The sequence below is a fragment of the Conger conger genome, chromosome 8 (genome assembly GCF_963514075.1).
Source record: "Conger conger chromosome 8, fConCon1.1, whole genome shotgun sequence".
In the NCBI taxonomy this organism is placed as follows: Eukaryota; Metazoa; Chordata; class Actinopteri; order Anguilliformes; family Congridae; genus Conger; species Conger conger.
The window spans coordinates 54552964-54575463 of record NC_083767.1 but is presented as its reverse complement, the minus strand read 5'-3'; the positions used below and the strand labels follow the sequence as shown (position 1 = coordinate 54575463).

Genomic DNA, 22500 nt, shown 5'->3' with positions numbered 1-22500 from the left:
GGTCAGCGGAGGGGGGGTGATTAACGATGAAGGATGCAGCGGAGGAAAAGTGCCTCTTGTAGGAAGTGTGGGGGGGAGGGGGGGGGCTGGCTGTGTGATCTGTAATGTGGCAGGCTCCCCTGGGGGGTGGGGTGGTGGGGGTTGAGGGACTGGGAGAGGAGGGGGGGAGTTCAGGCTCTGAGGGACTGTAGATGTTCTTGGCCCACCCCAGCGGGGGGTGGGGGGGGTGCAGTTAGGGCAGCAGGGGGACCGTGTTCTGCTCATTGCACTCTGTCACTAAGCTCTCCTGTTCACCAGCGTCACACCGCAGCGCTCCCATTAGGTCAGTCAGTCACCTCTTACACGCTACGGAGAGCAGAGCTGAGCGGAGCGGAGCGCGTGTAAACGTGCCCACTCCCCTGTCCGCCCGCGTCCTCCTGCCACTTCGCCTGATTTACGTAACGGCGGTGGCTCGCGCGGTCCGTATTAAGTTAATGTGGTGATTTGTATCCTTTTGTTAAGTTGATGACCTTCGGCGGGGAGGGTGCAGGGGTGACGCTGGGCCGGTGTTGGGTGGCGGGGGGGCGGGGGGGATGGGTTGTGACCTTTGAACTCTCCCATGGGCCAGTTCATTACCTGCTCATTATTTCACCATCTCAGTCCCTCTCCGTCTGCCGCTAAGCTCCAGATAATGAGGGATAAGAGGCAGGGGCGATAGGGAGCTCACGGCTCAGGGAAACCACACCGGGCTTAGACCGGGGCACTGCCCTTTCTTTCTCTCTCTCTCTCTCTCTCTCTTTATCCCTTCTTTTTTTAGGTCAAGGCCGTGGCAGGGGCCTCGCTGTTAGGCGAGGTGACGGCCGGGCCTCCCGCCCTATCTTTACAGCTCTGCTTTTTCTGTGGAATTTTGTTTCGCTAAATACATTGTCGTAAAAACTAAAAGAAACTCGAGATAACGGAGGCACGCCGCAGTCACGATATTTCAGAGCTTGTTTTTAGACCCGCCTGCCCTTTCTTCCAGTTCTCCCCGGGGTCGGTTTTCGGGGGAGAGGTGCGTACCGTCGGGCGTGCGGGTGTACCTGTGGTAATGGCCTGGCCCGGGCAGTGGCCTTTCAGGCACCTGGGTGCCCCTCTCTGGCACACAAGTCATCTGAGTCACATGCCTGGGTTGAGGTACGCTCCCCCCCGGTCTGATTTTAATGGTCCTCGTAGAAGGCCAGCTCTCTGCCAAGCTGCACCCCTTGCCCCCGAACGCAGGGGTGTCGTATGTCAGGATCAGGCCTCATTACTTACCTCCAGCGCGCGCCTCAACAGGAGAGGCTTTTCACGCGTTTGTTTTTCTAAATCGGGCCGGCTCGTTGGAACACACACCTTCACAGAGGCTGTCCTGACGGGGCCGTCACAGGTGACGGGGGCCATAAATCCAGCGTTAAAAGCGTTTTTTTGGGGGGTGGGGGGGGGGCGGTTCAGGGCCTCACGCCCGCGCCCTCTCGTCTGGCGGTGGTCAGCAGCCTGCGGTCCGTTAGCGAGACGCCGCTGCTACGGGCTGTCAGTCTTGGCAGAGAGCGACGGCGTCACGCGACCCAATTGGCTGCCTACGAAGCCTTCCACCAATCAGGGCCGCAGCCCTGGCCGTGGGAGGGTCACCGTCGAGTCAACAGCCACGCAGAACTCCAAATTTGAACGGACTTCAAACGGAGACACGTACCACATGGAAAAGTTAGCCTCCTCCCCAAAGGATTGTGGGTAGCCTCGGTCCTTGCTCTTGGTCCACGTCGGAGGCCAAGGCCGATGGTTCCAGTTGACATAGGCTGATGTGGAAAGACTTTTGTGGGTGTCCCCCCCCCCCCCTCTGGGGTACCCCAAGGGCTTTGGCAGTGGGAACGCAAGCGTCACTAACGCGAACTCGATGTCCTTCTCCACTTCGACAAGCGGGCTCGCCCTCCAGTTGTAATAACACAGGCCTGACAGTTATTTCTGTGGGTCCGATCTGAGCTTTCTCACATTTTGTTTTATTAATTGCGGAATTGTTACCCAACCCGAGCTCCACTCCACGGCAGATCAAAGGAAAGGCCCTTTTTAAAAGTATATGAATATGACCGCCACTTATTGTTACAGATGGCTTTAGCATTAACCTTGTTAAATCCGACATTTTAATGTGGGGAAAGCCAAAGAAAATAATTTTGCGGGCTCTGCAAATTGTTCCGCTTTCTATGGGCGAAGGGCTATGGTGTTTTTGGATCGCCGGCCGGGGTTCGGATTTGAAAAGCAATTTTCTGATGCAACAAAACATTTTGAGTACACAGCGGTCAAAGGGAGCGGGGACAATAACCCCCAAACCCCCAAACCCCCAAACCCCCAAACCCCCAAACCGCTTCAGTCAGGGTGGCGTCACTCTGAGCATGGCTCACTGAACATCACGTCCACCCCAGACTGGAGGAGCACGGAGCCCAACGTGAACATGGTCATCTCTCTCTGTCTTCCACTCCCCCCTCCCTCTTTCTCTCTCCGGCTCTCTCTTGTCTGTACTCTCTTTCTCTCTCTTGTCTCTCTTCACGCTCTGTCTCTCGCTCTCTGTGGGTGTGTTGACGGGTACTGGTCTTTAATGGAGTATGTTTATGGAGTCTTTTTTTTTTACAGCAGCTTGAGACATTCAGTGGAATTAGCCTCCTTCTCTGTCCAGCATCAGCTTTGCTGTGTGTATGTATGTGATTGTGTGTGTACGTGTGTACGTGTGTACGTGTGTACGTGTGTACGTGTGTACGTGTGTGTGTGTGTGTGTGTGTGTGTGTGTGTGTGTGTGTGTGTCTGTGTCTGTGTCTGTGTCTGTGTGTGTGTGTGTACGTGTGTACGTGTGTGTGTGTGTGTGTGTGTGTCTGTGTCTGTGTGTGTGTGTGTACGTGTGTACGTGTCTGTGTGTGTCTGTGTGTGTGTGTGTGTGTGTGTGTGTGTCTGTGTGTGTGTGTGTACGTGTGTACGTGTCTGTGTGTGTGTGTGTCTGTGTCTGTGTGTGTGTGTGTACGTGTGTACGTGTGTGTGTGTCTGTGTGTGTGTGTGTGTGTGTGTACGTGTGTGTGTGTGTGTTGTCATCGTGCACCTGGCTGGCAGCTCAGCGGTGACCACTGTCAGATCTCTGACGTGGCACTGAAGCTGCTCATTCCCCCCCCCCTCTCTGACTGACAGCTCCAGAGAGTGAAAAATCATTTGGAAAAAGCTTAAGATAACGCCAGCTGCGATTATCGTTAGGCCCAAGGTGCTATAAAACGTAAATACCCCCTTTTAGTTTTGGTTTTCTTTAATGAGCGGAAAATTAAACGCTTTCAATGGATTCCAAGTGTAGAGTGAGTTTTGTGTAACGGCTCACAAAGAGCGAGGAGGAGTGGTCTTCCCAGCCCTCTCTCCTCTCCCCTCTCCCCTCTCTCCTCTCTCCTCTCTCCTCTCTCCTCTCTCCTCTCCCCTCTCCCCTCTCTCTGGAGGCCTGTGGAAGTGGAGGACAGGGAGAGGGGGAGGGGGGAGGGCGCTGTCGAGTGGGGGAGGGGGTTGTGAAGTAGGGACAGGTGGGGAGAGGTGCAGAGGCCACGGAGTTTAAGGGAGCGCTAACTCGCCGTAACGTCTGGCTCCGAGCCCCGCCCCGCCAAATCGCACACAAATCACTCCCAGGCTTCCTCTTCATATCTCCACACTCCTCCTCCTCCTCCTCCGCCATTCGCTGTTCCAAGTGCACCTGTGCCTGATGTCCTGCACCCTGTGACCCCCCGTGGTGAATTCTCTGGTGGTCGGGGCCAGACGAATGTTCAGTCAGAGGGGGGAGGGGGTAGAAGGGAGACCCTGTCCGTCGGTGTCCCTGGTAACCGTGTGACAGTCCTTACCGACCACACTCCCCGCTTTACTCCTGGACTCACACGGACTGCCACGGACAGTAGTGTGGTTTTGGTCTGTGAGGGCCAGCGTACTTGGAGAAATACTTTAGAGAAATGCGTGTGCTTCTGCTGCGGGTGATGTCATTGCTCATTCACACATTCGCTTTCTCGTGCTCTCAGTCTGACTGCTTTAAAAGGGGAAATCACTCTGAATAATTAGTTTTGCACTTTCACTGTGATGTGCAGTATGCAGCTGTGTGGTTTGTTAGCAAGTGACTGGCCAAGAGTATAACATTCACTCCCTGTGATCCCTGATACTCGACTCAAAGTTTGAAAAGTGAACTCAGTAATTGGGATTACTTCAAATTAGCGTGCTAACTTGGTAATTGCATCAACCGTGTTGGCCAACAGAACAGAAACCACTATCTGTTCCTCTCTGGCTAGCTATGTTTATTGGGTATTGTTAATTTTTTCCAAAGTTTATCAGTGTGTCATTGCCTTCCCTGGTCATAAGATCACCACAGAGGTTGTACTTTAAAGGTGTCCGTGTTGTTCTTCCGATGAATTCCTCTTATCCTGTTTACCTTTTGCTTGTTGTGTGTAGAATGTCTCTCCTAAAATTTCAACAGTGTTAAAAATTCGCAGAATTTTATTGTTAAAGGTGCAGTGACATTTTTATTTGAAGTAGTTCCTGTAACCATTTCAGAGGAATGGTTTGTAATGCTCTGTGATGTTATCGCTGGGGTTGATTAATGCATTTGTCTCAGTCCTGGAACGTCACTGTGTAATAGTGCACACTTCATGCCGTGTGTGTTGGCCAAAGTGCGGGCAGTAAATCAGAGAAACTATAAGACAAATAAAAGAAAAGGAAGGAGTATATAAATATGTGTGTGAAAATACAGTGTAAAATTAAAACAACCACATAAGAGCTAATGAAAAAAGAAGCACCTTGACCGTTAGAAGATTTATTTATTCATCTTTTTTAATTATAAGTCAGTTAAGTCAGTTTTCTAAATCTCCATTGCTTTCAATGACCTCTCGTGCTTGTTCCATCAGCATTAAACTGTTCAGATCGTTTATTTGTGATCTTGCATCTTAAAGGGTTGAATAAGTGTCTTAAAAAGTGTGCAGACTGAGCCTATGGTGGTGTGTGTGCAGTGTGTTGTGACACAGGGGGTGTGTGTGCAGTGTGTTGTGATACAGGGTGTGTGTGCAGTGTGTTGTGAGACAGGGTGTGTGTGCAGTGTGTTGTGATACAGGGTGTGTGTGCAGTGTGTTGTGATACAGGGTGTGTGTGCAGTGTGTTGTGAGACAGGGTGTGTGTGCAGTGTGTTGTGATACAGGGTGTGTGTGCAGTGTGTTGTGATACAGGGTGTGTGTGTGCAGTGTGTTGTGATACAGGGCGTGTTAAACGTGCTGTTGTGATACAGGGGGTGTTAAACGTGCTGTTGTGATACAGGGGGTGTTAAACGTGCTGTTGTGATACAGGGCGTGTTAAACGTGCTGTTGTGATACAGGGCGTGTTAAACGTGCTGTTGTGATACAGGGGGTGTTAAACGTGCTGTTAAACGTGCTGTTGTGATACAGGGGGTGTGTGTGCAGTGTGTTGTGATACAGGGGGTGTTAAACGTGCTGTTGTGATACAGGGCGTGTTAAACGTGCTGTTGTGATACAGGGCGTGTTAAACGTGCTGTTGTGATACAGGGGGTGTTAAACGTGCTGTTGTGATACAGGGGGTGTGTGTGCAGTGTGTTGTGATACAGGGTGTGTGTGCAGTGTGTTGTGATACAGGGTGTGTGCAGTGTGTTGTGATACAGGGGGTGTGTGTGCAGTGTGTTGTGATACAGGGCGTGTTAAACGTGCTGTTGTGATACAGGGCATGTTAAACGTGCTGTTGTGATACAGGGCGTGTTAAACGTGCTGTTGTGATACAGGGCGTGTTAAACGTGCTGTTGTGATACAGGGCGTGTTAAACGTGCTGTTGTGATACAGGGCGTGTTAAACGTGCTGTTGTGATACAGGGCGTGTTAAACGTGCTGTTGTGATACAGGGGGTGTTAAACGTGCTGTTAAACGTGCTGTTGTGATACAGGGGGTGTTAAACGTGCTGTTGTGATACAGGGCGTGTTAAACGTGCTGTTGTGTGACAGGGTATGTGTGTGCAGTGTGTTGTGATACAGGGGGTGTGTGCAGTGTGTTGTGATACAGGGTGTGTGTGTGCAGTGTGTTGTGATACAGGGCGTGTTAAACGTGCTGTTGTGATACTGGGGGTGTTAAACGTGCTGTTGTGTGACAGGGTGTGTGTGTGCAGTGTGTTGTGATACCGGGCGTTCGTGTGCAGTGTGTTGTGATACAGGGGGTGTGTGTGCAGTGTGTTGTGATACAGGGCGTGTTAAACGTGCTGTTGTGATACAGGGGGTGTGTGTGCAGTGTGTTGTGATACAGGGGGTGTGTGTGCAGTGTGTTGTGATACAGGGTGTGTGCAGTGTGTTGTGATACAGGGGGTGTGTGTGCAGTGTGTTGTGATACAGGGCGTTCGTGTACAGTGTGTTGTGATACAGGGCGTGTTAAACGTGCTGTTGTGATACAGGGCGTGTTAAACGTGCTGTTGTGATACAGGGCGTGTTAAACGTGCTGTTGTGATACAGGGTGTGTGTGCAGTGTGTTGTGATACAGGGCGTGTTGAACGTGCTGTTGTGATACAGGGCGTGTTAAACGTGCTGTTGTGATACAGGGTGTGTGTGCAGTGTGTTGTGATACAGGGCGTGTTGAACGTGCTGTTGTGATACAGGGCGTGTTAAACGTGCTGTTGTGATACAGGGTGTGTGTGCAGTGTGTTGTGATACAGGGCGTGTTAAACGTGCTGTTGTGATACAGGGCGTGTTAAACGTGCTGTTGCTCTCCTGCAGCTGGAGTCGGAGCTGGAGCAGTGTGAGCGGGAGAGCGCTGAGCTGCAGGAGTACGCCAACTCCGTCCTGCAGCAGATCGCCGACCACTGCCCCGACATCCTGGAGCAGGTGGTCAACGCCCTGGAGGAGTCGTCCTGACCCCGCCGCGGCCCCGCCCGTCTCCGTGCCCCGCTCCGGATCCCGCGCGCCTCGTTCTCCCAGCGCCCCGCCAAACCGCCACCCCTCCGCCCCGGGACCCGCCCCGCTGCCCCTCTCCCGCCAGCCCGGGGGTGAATGCCAAACCCCAGGACCGGCAAACAGCCAGTCAGACGGCAGCAGAACAAATCTGGCGAACTTGAGTTACGCCGTTTGGCACAGCACTACAGGGCACCTGCGCTGGGAGGGCTTTTCCAGCGCCCGGCCTGTCTGACGGGCTGTTTGCAGTTCTCACAGAGGAGGGGGCCACCCCGCGCCTCCCCAAACGGCCCGGGAGCGCGTAATCCTCCCGCCCGCCCCCGTCCCCGTCCCGTCCCCGAAAGTGCGAATCCAGGTCACCCGACCTATCGGGATGGGCGGGGGCGGAGATTCTGGAACTGTAATATCCGCTCGGTCGCGCCACAGACACCCCCCAGATGTGCCCTCACATGTCAGGTTCAAACCGGGACGTTTTTTAGGTAAGGGGGGGGACAAAAAAAAAAAACAAAACACAAAAAAAAAAACAAGCATTTAACATTGAGAGAGCACAATGAGGTCATAATTGCAGGATGTTGAAAAGGGTTTCAACCTGTTTTTTTTTTTGTTTTTTTTTGTTTTTTAGGAGGGTAGTGGGGGTTTGGGTTACGTATATGTAATGGGTCACTCTCATTTGGTGAAAGATTAGAGTCAATTAAGTTTTAATTTGAGGAAAGATGATTCAAATAGCCATACTCCCTGCACCCTGTCTGAAAGCATAACCGAGTGAACCTTAGAGACAAAACATTGAGGTGTGTACTTTTTCCTTTCGTTTTTTTGGCATAACCTTTCGCATATGTATGTATAAATGAAAGTGTGATGCACTCCGGTTGTGCGGTCTCCAGTCTGGTCAGGAATGCATTTTCAGCGTTACAGTCACTGCTTTGGGTACCTCGAGGGGTTGGCCTGGGGATTTCAAGCTCAACGCGTGTTACAAGAACGAATGGTATTAACGTAATGACTAATAGTATATTTATCGCCGTGTAGTCTTTGAATCTTGGAAACCCACAGCTGCACTTGACTCTCTTTACGGAGTTGAAAAAGCTGAGAATGAAATGCCTTTTATTTTGAAATTTTTTGCTGCTATTTCTTTTCTGTCGTTGATATAGTTAGGCTATGTTTTTTTCCGCAAATGCGACCTTAATGATTCAGGGCAAGTGATGCAGTAGGTTAGTGATACGTGATTATATTTGGCTGGGGAAAAAAAAAAAAAGAAAGAAAGGTCAACTTCACTACATTTGGCATGCGTACATGTGATTTCTAGACACTAAAACAGGCTGCATCTTGTTTTAGGAGCAGAGGTATTACAACTATGGTGCTTGGGATATAAAACGATCCTTGGGTGAACGTAGCTATGCAGAGTGACCGGGGGAACAGTGGTGGCGTTTTGCCTGGTGAACACTCATGGAAATGGGGATTCAGCCAGCCGGTCGCTGGTGGAGCGTGTCCTCTCTGCCTTTGAGTGACATTTCTGATTTCACACACTCATCCACCTGTAATGAGCACAACGGTTCACCCGCCGGTTACAGACAGCACACACACCCCACAGCCCACACTGTGCAGCACGCACTGCTGGAGGAGTGGGCCTAACCACCGATTCTTTAGACCAATCGGATACGACTCGACCCTTAAGGTTCCCTCTGCCGTTGAAACATTCCAATTTTTTATGCCTTTTCATGAAGGGGCGTGGCCCAAGATAGCACCGTGGCAACGGATATTCTGTGCTTGGGCACGACCTCTTTCGTGATTACACATAAACTCCGATAAAGCACTGCAAACTCCTGTTATTTACCCAGAAACTCCTGTAGCTAGGAGGCACAAAGGACGGAAGAGAAGCAGGCGTTGGCCATCTGGTTGTTCTGAAGAACCTGTGGTGTAAGCCCGCCTGCCTCAAGGAACTGACGTAAATCCCTGTGATGTCACCCCAACTATAGCTTGTAATTTAACGATGACCGTGGCTATTCTGGGTGGGGGAAAAAGCGTCCACTGTCGGATATGAGCGGATGGGAGTCATCGCAGTGGGGAGACAGAATGGTGTCCTCCCCCCCCCCCTCATGCAGGTGAAGTGAACTCTCTGATCCCCCTTATCGAAACCGCCCTTCCTTATTCCTTCTTATAAGCTCACAAACCCATCGCAGACCAAAGGGGGCCATGTCTCACCTTCTCAAACTAACACGCCGGTCTCACATACCGAGTTTGTTGTGTCCTCTGTCAAGGACGGGGAGCCTCTTCACATTCTAAACAGGAATGGTAACGAGGATGATATCCACCCTCCAGGAATAGACTAGAATCTTCACTGGAAGCAGGTCGGCCGTCGCTCCTCCCCGCCGCGTTCTCCGGCGCTAATGTGCTTCTGCGGCTTGGATGCAGAAGCGAGCCATGTCTCAGAGCCCCGGGGCGCTGCTTGGGGAACGCACCAGACGGGTCGCTCACCGACCTTCAACCGTGACTCATCACCTCGGAGGAGTCACTGCCAGACGAGCGCATGCCTCACCGGTGATGTCATGCCCTTGCGCACACAAACCCCGTGCCCTCCCAGTGACCCGGCCGCTCCTGCAAGACTGCTCAGATAGAGTCCTGCAGTCCGCCGCCGTGAACTTCGGTCTCCCGTAGGGGTACGGCCTGAGGTTGGCACCAGGACGAGCTTCGCTGGGAGAAACCGAAACACACCCGCAGTTAGCCTTTTAATGGGTCCAGAGAAGTCGCACGCCACCAGGGCGCTTAAACAGTAGTGCTGCGTGACGGTTTTATGGTCTTTCCGTTGCCACATTACGTGATATGATGTGATACAGTATCTTTTTTTATTTTTTTTTGGAGTTGTTGTTCGTTTTGTTTGCACCATTGCTGTCCCAGTGTTCACGGTAGTGTACCCCGTTATGTTTCACTGGGGGTGAAGTGGGGTCCCTCGCATGGTGATACATAGGAGACAGCATTGGAATATCAAGTTCTACCCCATATGCGTGGCTGGCTGGCGTGGAACTGGGGCGTGTGTGTGAAACAGCTAAATTCACACACACACACACACACACCACACACTCTTTGTGGCTGATATGAGTGTTGGTAGCACGGCACGGACTCTAAATTGCAGCGCGGAGGTCATCGTCCCCTTGCGGTGGCCTGGCGCTCTGGCTGGGGGCCCCTTGCGCCCGTCTCCTGGGGCAGAGTCCCTCGTCCCCGGGCCCCGTTGGCCGTTGGTGCGCCGCCAGGACCTGACGGCCGCGCTTGTGCGTGTCAGAGTCGCCCCGGCAACCGGGGCTGCTTATCGGCTCGCCCGTGGGTTCTGCGCCTTTAATCTCTTTATGACTTTTACCGCCTTGTTGTGCTGCAACAATGACTCTGCACTGCTTCCCTATTCCACCGGCTCGCATGCAGGCTCCTGTGCTAATTACGGTCACACCTGTAATAAAAATTCATTTGGAAAACGTGGAGGCACCAGGGCGTGGAGGGAGAAAGGGGCATCGTCACGTGTGAACGGTTCTGCCAGCTCGGAGAGTCATCGCTCTGTCGTCCTTCCTGGGCACAAGGGCTCTCCGCTTAGACGGGTTTGTGGTGGAGACTGTAGCTCTCATGACTTGTGAGGGTGGAGGGTGTAGCCCATCCTCTCCTTCTGTCGGCTACCAGATCTGTTAGGGTGGAGGGGTGTACCCCGTCACCTTGTTTGGCTGTCTGTTTCCTGTTCCTCCCGTGAGATCCCGGGTGGATTATCAAGGCTGTCAGCAGGAGCCAGTGAATCCGACACAACAGACTAAACACACACTCCCACATGCCCGCAAATGTGTGCCCCCTCGCAGTGCAGACGCGCGTTCGTGCAGACGGTGGGTTAAGCCTTTGTCATGAGTGCACTGAGGTTGCTGAAGGGGGTTTCCTTAGGAGACCACTGATAACCCAGAGCAGGTAATCCCCCCCCACGCTTACCCCCCTTACCCCACCCCCCCACCAAGGGTGCCTCTCACGAGTCCGGAGAGTTCTACAGCCCCCACGTGTCCTGGGCTGCGTGTTCAGGCACGGGTGGGAGGCAGTGAGACGGCAGGTGGGGGTGGGAGTGGGGTTTTTTTTTTTTGGGGGGTGGGTTGGGCTGTGTCTGTAACTGTAGGGCCTGTTTATGGGGCTGTAATTTGCGCAGAACGGTGTGGGACGCCCATTTCCTGTATGTCCAGTGCTGCCTGCAGCACCCTCTCACTCCGGTCTAATTATTATTATTGTTTTTTTCCCCTCACTGCCTTTACTCCCCACCTCCCCAGTCTGCACGCTATTCTGCCTCTTAAGAACTAAAAAAAGAACCAGTGACGGAACCGCGAATGCGTGTCGCGTTTCTTATAATGGCAACACCAAGAGCTTAACGGTGAGCAAGCTCATCCTCCCTGTGACTGCTGGGGGGTCTGTCTTTGTGCACTCTGCAGGAGGAAGCCAGCAAGCTCAACCCCTGATCATCCCCAGTGCTGGTGGGTGCACGTCACCGTGTACAGGGCCTTTTATTCCACTCGATGAGTTTGTTTACTGTCCTTTTGAAGAAAACGTTTAGTATTTTCATTTGTCGCAGACACAACGCAGATCAAGCAGAGCAGTTCAGGGCAGGACCCCACAGTCTGGGTTAAGAACTTGTCCTCTGGTGCTATAAATTGGAGTGGAGATTAAACATTTCTAAATGGAGACGGTGTCATTTCAGCTCATTTCTGCACTATTACCACCTGCAGATGTCCCTTAAGATCCTCCTTAAGGAGCCACAGACATACTTTCTGTAGTTTTTATCCGTTGCAGTTTGAGTTCCCGTGTAATGAAACAGAAAATAATGCGCAAGGTCAGGGGCGTGGCATGTGGGGTCATGTGACCCTGGTTGCTCCCATCTTGTCATAGGTGAGTACATTTCTTTTTTTTTAATTCGTACAGTAAAAATAAACCAATAAGTCAATGAACCAATGATGTTGTAAATTGTGTAAGACAAAAAAAAAAAAAAAGAAACTCAAAAAGCAAGTCAACTGTGTTCTGTGTGTCTATGGTCCATATTGAAACTTGAGTGTTCCGTTTTATTTTCTGTCGTGCATTTCGCCCTCCCCAGCGAGGCCAACATATCCAGTCCGTCTGTCTGGGATCGATGGCAAACGCTCACTTCTTGTGCATTTCATTTAGGGTTTGTTGGGGAAGAGAAAAAAAAAAAAGTTTGGAGTAAAATCAAACTGAAATGTGTTGACAGCACAACTATCCCAGACAGTAATGTTTTAAAGTATACATATGCATATACATAAATATATATTTATATATGAGTACATAGATGGCTAGATATAGTTAAATATAATGTTTTGCACAGAATGTCCAAGGGGAAGGAAGAGATCCCTCTGAACAAAATGGCTACCAGTCCCCCCCCTCGTGTCTTTAACGAAACGAAAGATTAAAACAATAATAGATGTCCGAAAACCTTTTTTCGTGTCAAAACAAGGTGTAAACACAAAGATTCTGAAACCGTTACCATGTGGTTGAAAAAGTACTGTCCTTGGTATATCTCTGTTTTTGATTTCTATTTTGATTTTTTGGGGATTTGTTTTTGGTTTTTTTGTTCTGCAGCCTGTTGATAATGTGCGTGTGATTCTGAGATTGCGATGTTGAAACTACAGCGTGTTTTTTTATCTGCAAACGTGTGTGTCTGTCCTGGGAGAGCTCCTGCCTTTACTGTGTTCCTTTAGGGGTTAACAATGCCAAGACCTGTGCTTAGACTGTGATGCCATTCTACCAGGGTTGCTGGTCAATATGCATACATACATCAACATGTATATAAGCCTTTAAAAAGAAACTCCATTTGGTCTTACTTGCTGTCATGCTGTAAAAAAAAAAAACCGATGAGTATATCTTAATTATTAATTTACTCATGTCATATCCATTGGCTACATCAACAGCATTAAACCTTAAAAAGTATGAAATAGTTTTTCAATTTCACCGTTACTCCATCTTCACGTTAGTTACATCCAACCTGAAATTTTGAGTTTGAAGTAATGGAATTGCATTTTAGTGACCATAAAACTGCCTAAAAAAATGTGTGGTTAAGGTATGAAATCCTGCAGTGCCAAGAAACTCTACTCTGTGCTGAAATGTGCCACACCTTTTCCACCTGCCTTTATAATCAACAACCAAAGTTTAGGAAATGCTCTTCAATCGTCCCTCTCATGGAGTAGTGTTTGATAGCGAGAACTCGGTGGTGGGAACGGTCTCTCGCCCCCCACCGTTCACCTGATTTGGCCGCAGTCACCTGGGAGGATGTTCAGTCCCGTTGCTGGAATAAAACAACACTTAAAAATACGAATACAAATCTTTCAAAATAAACTGTACTGGAAGATGGCGACACTTTTGATCAGGACCTGTAAAAGGACACACACGCACACACACACACGAATAACTCGGGATATATCGACTGTTAATAGAGTATCGCATAACGCGTTAGGACCTAATCTCTATTAATACTTATATTTGCGTGTTTGCCGTTATCAGCGAGCATCCTGTCCGTGTGTAGATAGTGTGGCGGAAACGCTGTGAGGGCTCGTTAACGGCCCTCTGTAAATGTTTGCACGTGTGCAGTGCGTTTCCCCCCGAACGGGCCCTGAGCAGAGGTACAGCTGAGGGCCTTCTCCGGGGGCCTGACCCTGGCTCAGTTTAGAGACTCAGAGAACATCCAGCCCGTCCCACAGGACACAGGGCTCTGTATGTTAATGGGGGGAGGGACCCCCCACCCCCTCAGTAATGACAGGGTCTGGCCCCCCCAGAGAGAGGAGTGTCATAACCCCACCTCCCCCCTTCATCTTTGCCTTCCTGTCCTCTCTCCAGCAACCCTGCCTTCTTGATTTGTACGGGTCCATCCTTTTTAAGAGTCAAATTTTTTATACAGCATCGAGGAGCACAGTGCTGGTTGGGAGGCCTCCCCTTTTATTTAATAGAAAAAGGAGAAAAAAAAACACTAAACTTCAGAACTTCAACTCTTTCTGTTCTTTTTCTTGTCTTTTGTTTTTTCTTGTTATTTTTGAGGTTTTTTTTCTTTCAATAAAAAAATGTACTGCCTTTATCCATCTGTGTGAAGACGCTGGAGATTTCTTTGAAAAAAAAAAGAAAAAGAAAGAAAAAAGACGTATTGTATTCATGTTTTGCCTTTGTATATATATAAACACTACATTATCAGCCTTTTCATTCTCCGTGTGGTTTATTGCCCCCACATGCTGCGTTTTTTATCTCACCGCGCATTCCCCCTCTCAGGACGTAGACTGATAAAAAGAAGGGATCAAGGTGTGCATTCCTCCCTCGGCGGAGAGCCTAATCGCCCCCATCGCGCTGAATCCCCCATCGCGCTCAGTCCCCCATCACGCTGAATCCCCCATCGCGCTCAGTCTCCATCACGCTGAATCCCACATCACGCTGAATCCCCCATCATGCTCAGTCTCCATCGCGCTGAATCCCCCATCATGCTCAGTCCCCCATCGCGCTGAATCCCCCATCATGCTCAGTCCCCCATCGCGCTGAATCCCCCATCATGCTCAGTCCCCCATCGCGCTGAATCCCCCATCATGCTCAGTCCCCCATCGCGCTGAATCCCCCATCATGCTCAGTCCCCCATCGCGCTGAATCCCCCATCATGCTCAGTCCCCCATCGCGCTGAATCCCCCATCATGCTCAGTCTCCATCGCGCTCAGTCTCTATCGCGCTCAGTCTCCATCACGCTCAGTCTCCATCACGCTGAATCCCACATCGTGCTCAGTCTCCATCGCGCTCAGTCTCTATCGCGCTCAGTCTCCATCACGCTCAGTCTCCATCACGCTGAATCCCACATCGTGCTCAGTCTCCATCACGCTCAGTCTCCATCACGCTCAGTCTCCATCACGCTGAATCCCACATCGTGCTCAGTCTCCATCATGCTCAGTCTCCATCATGCTCAGTCTCCATCGCGCTCAGTCTCCATCACGCTGAATCCCACATCGTGCTCAGTCTCCATCATGCTCAGTCTCCATCGCGCTCAGTCTCCATCGCGCTCAGTCTCCATCGCGCTCAGTCTCCATCGCGCTCAGTCTCCATCGCGTTCAGTCTCCATCACGCTCAGTCTCCATCACGCTGAATCCCACATCGTGCTCAGTCTCCATCATGCTCAGTCTCCATCGCGCTCAGTCTCCATCACGCTGAATCCCACATCGCGCTCAGTCTCCATCATGCTCAGTCTCCATCATGCTCAGTCTCCATCGCGCTCAGTCTCCATCGCGCTCAGTCTCCATCACGCTGAATCCCACATCGTGCTCAGTCTCCATCGCGCTCAGTCTCCATCGCGCTGAATCCCACATCGTGCTCAGTCTCCATCGCGCTCAGTCTCCATCACGCTGAATCCCACATCGTGCTCAGTCTCCATCGCGCTGAATCCCACATCGCGCTCAGTCTCCATCATGCTCAGTCTCCATCGTGCTCAGTCTCCATCGCGCTGAATCCCACATTGCGCTCAGTCTCCATCGCGCTCAGTCTCCATCGTGCTGTGTAGGGGGGGGGGGGTTGCCATTTCAGCGCTGGGGTCTCCGCTGATTACCGGTCGCTTCCTCGTTCCTCGGGTTTATCACCCCCCTCCCCCTCCCTCACCCGTTTTACTCATCCTCACCTTCTGCAGTGCAGATCCCGCGGCTGATAGGCCGCATATACGCGTGCTGTAAAAACGTAAAAGCAGACGGCCCTTTCGTATGCCCTAGGGGACCTTGTGCCCCCCCCCCCCCCCCGCATGCTGATAGTAGGATACTACACCACCCCCTCTTTCCTCAAGCTTATCCAGGAAGCTGTTACCTCGAAAGCACTTTTTTTGTTTTCCCCCCCCCCCCCCCCGCCCCACTCCCATTTCCACCCCTATGTGGTTCCCCTCTGCGCTAAATACAGTTTACAGCTCCCGCTGAGCCTAGACGTCGCCCACCGTTCCTGTTCACGGTGTGCCTCAGCACTGCGTTCCGTTTTTTAAAAGTATACACGCCCCTGTCCGGCTGCAGAACTCCACGTCCCCGGTGTGTTACTCGCTCGCCCGCCCGTCTCACGTGACCCTCTGACGGTGTGACACAGTCGGCGGCTCACCTTCCCGGGTCATCGGGAGGTGCAGCCCGGCAAGTGTAGAACAAGTGCGAGAGAACTTTTATTGCGCTTTTCATTGCTCTAAATGTGCAGCGTAGATGCCTGTGATGGTGATGACAGGGGCCGTCAGCGGGGGCGGGGAGAGGGCTGCTCCACAGCAACACGCGTACTTAAATTATTTGCTCAACCGCTTACTGCTCAAAGGTATGTTTCCATGCTTTTATAATCTCTAGCGTTGTTAGCGTTAGGCTGGGTGTCGTCATGCTGAAATGAAACCTGGAGAGTTTTGAAATGCGAGCGTGCGAACGATGCCGCAGGAGGAAAGGGAGTATCAACAAAATATCAACATTTTTAAGAAATGGGGGGGGGAAAAGCGGGGCTCTCTCTTTGCCAAAACATTCGCCAAGTGAAAATCTATAAGAAGTACACGCAAAAACCGCTGAGTAAATGTGCAAATTTTTAGGTATTCTCCCCCATGGAGGCCGAGCCCCAGACATGGGTCTGTTCCAGCTGACTCCCGGGCTCAGCTCTTCCCCATAATCTACGGGTTCTCTCTCTCTCTCTCTCTCTCTCTCTCCCTCTCCCTCTCTCCCTCTCTCTCTCTCTCTCTCGGACCTGTGTGCCCAAGCTGTAAACCAATGCCATCCCATCTTTTCTGGGCACTCAGGCTGGTGCTGGCAGGCGTCAGAATGAGCGTTGGTAGACGGAGAGTGGCCTAAGTATAAATATAGCTGTGACTTTTTCAGGAGAGAGTTTTTTTTTTTTTTTTTTTTTTTGGAGGGGGGGAGGCTGGGAAGGGAACAAGGAGGGCTGTGCGCGGGTGTAGAAATGATGTGGTTTGAGTTATGGTCGCTAAAAACACTGATTGCAAGAAGGAGAGGGAGAGGGAGAGAGAGAGAAATCCTTAAATAACATAATTTCCATAGGAAGGGAAGGACGTGAAATCAGGAAGCACAATCTAGCTTTTTTTTTTTTCTTCTTTTTTTGCAGAATTTAGTCAACACAGAAGAGAACACTGACACTACTGTCCCACAGATGTTCAGTCACTTGTGCGCATATTCACCGAGTTTGGGGAACCTGTTTCCATTTTTAATTGTCAGAGCCATTATAAACATCTTTTATCAATTTTCTAATTGGTATAAACATTGTCAACATTCTCCAGCTGGAAAGTTATTGTCTCGGGGAAGAGGTGAAACGGTCGCGGGCCATACCAGCATCTCTGATGTGTTCTGGGAGAAAGAGGTGGAATTAACTCGACAAATCATCTGCACATTCGTCTGCCAACTGCGGGCGGAGGGGAAGAGGCAGAAGACTCCTTCGATCAAAGACGAGGGAGGAAATGTGAAATGAAAAGCAGTATCTGGACTCGGAGACGGGGCTCTGACAGGGGCTGCGGGAGATGGCAACGGGGCCTAAAAACGGGAACGGAATCCATTACAGAAGAATCCCAGTCTTTCCCAATCAGGGCAGAAACTCCCCAGACACGGGAGGAGAGAGCGGAGCGCAGACAATGTGCAGCTGGTGGAAAACTGCACTTATGATCAATATTTTCTTTTGAGAAATAAGATAAAAGGGTTGCGGTTGTACCCAAGTATAGGTGCTAAATATCATCAGCGTGCGGCGGAGATAATTTCTCGCAAACCCCCCCAGTCCCGGGGAACGACAGCCACGGCTGGCTTTCATTGCTTCATTGGGACTTTAATTCTAACATCGAAGCGGTTCATTGCGCAGTCAACCGGTTTCTTGTGTCGAAACTTGGTTGCCGATTTTTAGAGGGGAACAAAAAGCAGACGACCCAGTGGCGGTCCGCGAGCAGTGCTGGTGTGGTGACCTCTGCCTTGCATCAGCGTGGCTGATTGAGTTAAAAAGGGGAATGTTGGAAGCAGGCCTTCAGAAGTCGTCGGTGTAACGTCTGCTTTGCAACAGTGAAGGAGCCGTCTTTGGCTTTGTTCTTAAAAGTATTTTGCGTGGCTTATGATTCGAACCTGCTGATTAAGAAACTAGTGGTGTGCTGAAAGTTTGTGAAACTCTTTTCCTGTTTCTGAACCTGCCAGTAACAGCTTAGAGGCGTGGGCACGGACAAGGCCATGTGTCTGACAGGGTTACCGCACCAGATGCCGAACATTTTTTTGGATCTTTTATGACCGCTCCGACTGAGATTCACACACCTCTCTTTTCAGCATCTAAATTAGAGGGTGATCCACTGCGCCGGGGAACACGCAGTTATTTCAGGATTGACTGAATGGGCTTGCTGGAGGCAGAGAAACTGACGGGTAATTCCTCTCCGTCTGTAATCTGTGGGTTGTATATTACCTGAGGTCTCAGACACAGCTCCAGCCTTTCTGTTGCCCTAGGTGAGGTTTTTGGACTGGGCTTGGGGTGCTGTAGATGACAATAATGGACCTGTTTGCCCCCGCTCCCCAGACAGATGTTGCCCTAGGCGACCTCCTCAGCTTAGAACCAGCCCTGTGTGGTTGATATGTACAGTATACACACACACACACACACACACACACACACACACACACACAAGAAAATCTATAATCAAGAAAATAAGGCAGCATTGGTGATTGTTAAAAAAACCTACTCTCTGTTTAAAAGCGAATGAAGAAAAAAAAACCCAATATTTTTATGAATGAAGTTCCTGAAACTCTTTTGATCTGGACCCTTCATCTGTTTTTAACTTACAGCCTCATATAGGGGAGTGCGAGAGAGAAAAAGCAAATCCAGTCCTGCTAGAAATGTAGAAGTTCGTCACAGTCCTCAGCCCAGAGATGGCCACTTCATCCTCAGACCAGGCATTAATCACGGTCACCATTCAGGGAAGGGTCACATTTCATAGTATGATTGTATTCTAAATGGTAAGTGGGTTGGCATTTATATAGCACCTTTATCTAAAGCGCTGTACAATTGAGGCTTCTACCTTCACCCATTCATACACACACTCACACACCAACAGCAATTAGCTGTCATGCAAGGCACCAACCAGCTTGTCCAGAACATTTGGGAGCTAGGTGTCTTGCTCAGGGACATTTCAACACACCCAGGGTGAGATCGATCCGGCAACCGTCCGACTGCCAGACGACTTGCTCTTACCGCCTGAGCCAATGTTCTCCTCGGTCTGGCGGTTTAACCGTCGTCAGCCTGCGCGCTATCAGTCTGTGGATCGCAAAGAACACCTTTCTGAAGCCCTCTGGGATACGTCCTCCCGCACCGAGGAAAACCTGCGCCGTGCTGATGTCTCTTTCCAGATGTTCCAGGCAGTGGCGTCCGCATCGCGCTGGGCCAGATGTGTGGCGCATATCAGCGCTGGGGAAACGCGATCTCGGGGGGTGGGCTGCGACCGACTGCTGGAGGTGGAGGACCCGCACCCTGCGCGATACCGGATCGCCGAGCGGAAACCGGAGAGCCCTGCCACACATTTGTTTGTCATCATCGCCCTGATGCTCCGGGTCACGTGTGGGGGTGTGCATGCAGTCATTGCCCCACCCACGGAGAGAACAATGAGTACTTTTTCCTCTCAAGAGGCATTTCTGAAGAAAGAGAAAAAGTTCTTACTTCTTATTGCGGTTCACCTCAAGTTCACTTTGCGCAATGACATAAATAATTAGCGCCTAATATTTGACCATTCATTTTCAGACAACACGCATGCCAACAAGAAATACTGCAACGCTGGTCCATGAATGACTGCGTATATAGCATCAGTTCACATGTAATAACATCACTTATTTATCTAACTAATGTAATGGCATAATTCACGTCACATAGTGTGAAAAATGCCACAGCAACTGATATAATTGAGATAAAAAGTTTGAAGCTTGATTTACATGTTTAGAGCGCACACACTTTAAAGTTTTTTTCCTATCACATTTAGACTCCCTTTTTTTAAAACGTTAAAAAAAAAGCTCCCCTAAGCCGCAAATCAAAAATATTCCCATATAGCAAATGGATTCTGATCCAACTTTGGGCCAAAAATCCAGAACGAATTTGTCAGTCGGGCTGGCCTGCCTTCCTCTAGCACAATGGGCCAACAAAGGTGTTTCAGCATTGTGCTTAGTACTGAATCAGGTCTTATTATTATACCATTATGCATTCTGATTCACACCAATAAACCGCAAAAGTCTGGCAGCGCGCTTTGCTAAATCTTTAACTGGTCACTAACCCAGATTGCACATATTATATTGTTTAATGACGGACATAAATTCGTTTTACTTGCATGGGGTCAGTGTCACTTCGCTTTTCCGATTACACTCCGTGACTGTGCAACCAGGTTTTAATTTAACATGCAAGGCGCGACTACTGCGTGAATCAACAGGTCTGAAGATGGATCTGTATTAGCGACGTTTGTGATTTGAGTTTATGTCTGCCGTTTAAATACGTCCCTCCACGACTCAGAACATACTTTCCAGTCTACATATGAGTTGTACATTAAGCAAAAAAAGTCAAATGGGCTACGTTTTACGGCAAGTTGCCATTTTAAGAATATTCTCCCCAAAGATTTCACTCGTTTAAATGCGCGCACGCTCTCGAGGGTTGGCTCAGGTACTCTGGGTATCTCTCCGGGAGCGAGCGAGGAGGGCAGGCATTAAGTCGGGCAGCAGACAAACTTATCGCAACTCATTCAAACTCCCCCCGGCCAGCAGACTGTAGTCAGAACGACTGAATCCACACGGCACAGGCGGAAGGAGACGCTTGAAGTTTAGCGCAGACGTTGTTCACCTCTCTCTGAAGTTTAAGATTATACATATTTATCGTATATAAAGGAGGGGCGAAGAGGGATTTTTGCTGCAGTTATTTTAAAAGTTTCGCGGCACGGTACGACTGGCTTACGCACGCGCTTATTGAATTAAATCGGACAGACATTCCTCTGAAGTTCATTTACAGACTCACGCAGAAGTTCCTTTGTTTATGTGTGATATTTGACCATTTTCACAAAGCGGAATACCAACACTATATTATTATTTTTTACTATTACGGAATTGTGGGAACATTGTCGTTTTATACAAGTGATTTACACTTATTTACATTTTAACAAGAAAATAATCTTGGCTAAATATTCGTAAGAAAGCTTCGGTTGATCGGCTGCCTGAACCTCTAATTTTGACACCTGTTGCATTTGAATGTGTCAGGGTAAAACACCATGTTACAGTGTATGGGAGAACGTAAATGCTAGCGAAGCAAATCGCGTATGAGGGAACCGTCGGAGTGGACTGTAATAATTTTTAAAGAGACTTTTCCGAAATCTGATGCTGGATAACTGAATGAAAAGGACCAACAGAAAGCCAGAAATGGTCATATGTGGATTAAAAAATATCTGCAAAAGAAACCTGTAGCTACTTCTACTTTATTGAAGAAAAATTACTTCACGAACATCTGTAAAACCTGCAGTTTCGGTACTTGGACTTCGCTGTGGATCCCGGACTAAGTTTTGGAAGCCCCGTACATCCCGGTGAGATTGGATGTCACTTGGCCAAAAGATACAAGTAAGAGTTCTACCTCCCCTCCCATTCATTGCACATTTTAGACTTACTTCACAGCGGCCTTTAATTGTCCTCTGTGTTGTTAAACACATAATTGCAGACGATAATAATGCATTACTCCGTTCGAAAGAAGCCCAACTGTACAAGGAGGATAATTTAGCTTAAAGCGGCGCTGTATGTTCAGCGGTTACAGTTGATGTAATTTACTTTTTAGTAGCCTACAGTATGTATTCGTGTCCAATTTATCGGGCAAGTCGTAAATGGATGCTGTATTCAAATACATGCATTCGTTTCTTCAGTTAATCATCTGTTGTAGGTAAAACTTTATGCTCACTGTCAAAAATGGATTCTACAATTGTGCCAGAAGAGTTGTCTTTTTACCAAGCCTGCCGACATAAAACATATTGACGACTTGACAGCAGTCTTTTTTGCAGACCCGTTCGTAACCGTGCGGTCATTTTTGCGTTGGCCAGTCGAAAAGTATGGTTTAATTTACGCCCCTCTGCCAGTCTGGATACTATACTCATAATCAAAATTATTGTATCCCACGACTGTAGTTGGCTGTGTTCATTCCACGCATGCTGTTTGAATTACTGATATACACTCATCAGAGCACGAGAGGCTTATGCAGATGAGACAAGTTGTTTCTTTGGGTCCCCAATTCGAATCTCTGGATTATCTTGCTAATATTCTTTAGTGTGATGTGAGTATAAAGCCATTGAAAACCGCATACACGCACCACGCTTTTCTCTCATTCTTTGCATCGGTATGCTAATTCATTGTACATAACCCTGTTCTACGAGTTAATAGTCATGTTGCAAATTTGTGTTCATATTTTAGTGAGCCTCGGACTAACGCGTACACGTTGGGCAACATTCTGCTCAAGCTACTAAATTCAAACTAGGCCTATCCAATCCACCGATATATTGTTTCGCATATGTCCCACAACGTAAGTGATACAGAACTGAATCGTCTGCCGCGAATCCAGCTACAGTAC

General features: G+C 49.4%; 2 protein-coding genes across 2 annotated transcripts in view; both read left to right on the top strand.

Moving 5' to 3' along the window:
• LOC133135762 (ELKS/Rab6-interacting/CAST family member 1-like) overlaps positions 1–7497 on the top strand; it is a 236321-nt gene extending 228824 nt beyond the window's left edge. Inside the window, 1 exon segment of the mRNA XM_061253024.1 lies at positions 6748–7497. Within this exon segment, the coding sequence (XP_061109008.1) occupies positions 6748–6885 (138 nt within the window). The 3' untranslated portion in view covers positions 6886–7497.
• A 13297-nt stretch (positions 7498–20794) lies between these two features.
• Positions 20795–22500, top strand: part of wnt5b (wingless-type MMTV integration site family, member 5b) — a 75762-nt gene continuing 74056 nt past the window's right edge. The window contains exon 1 of the mRNA XM_061251136.1: positions 20795–21506. Within this exon, the coding sequence (XP_061107120.1) occupies positions 21483–21506 (24 nt within the window). The 5' untranslated portion in view covers positions 20795–21482. The remainder of the gene's footprint in view (positions 21507–22500) is intronic.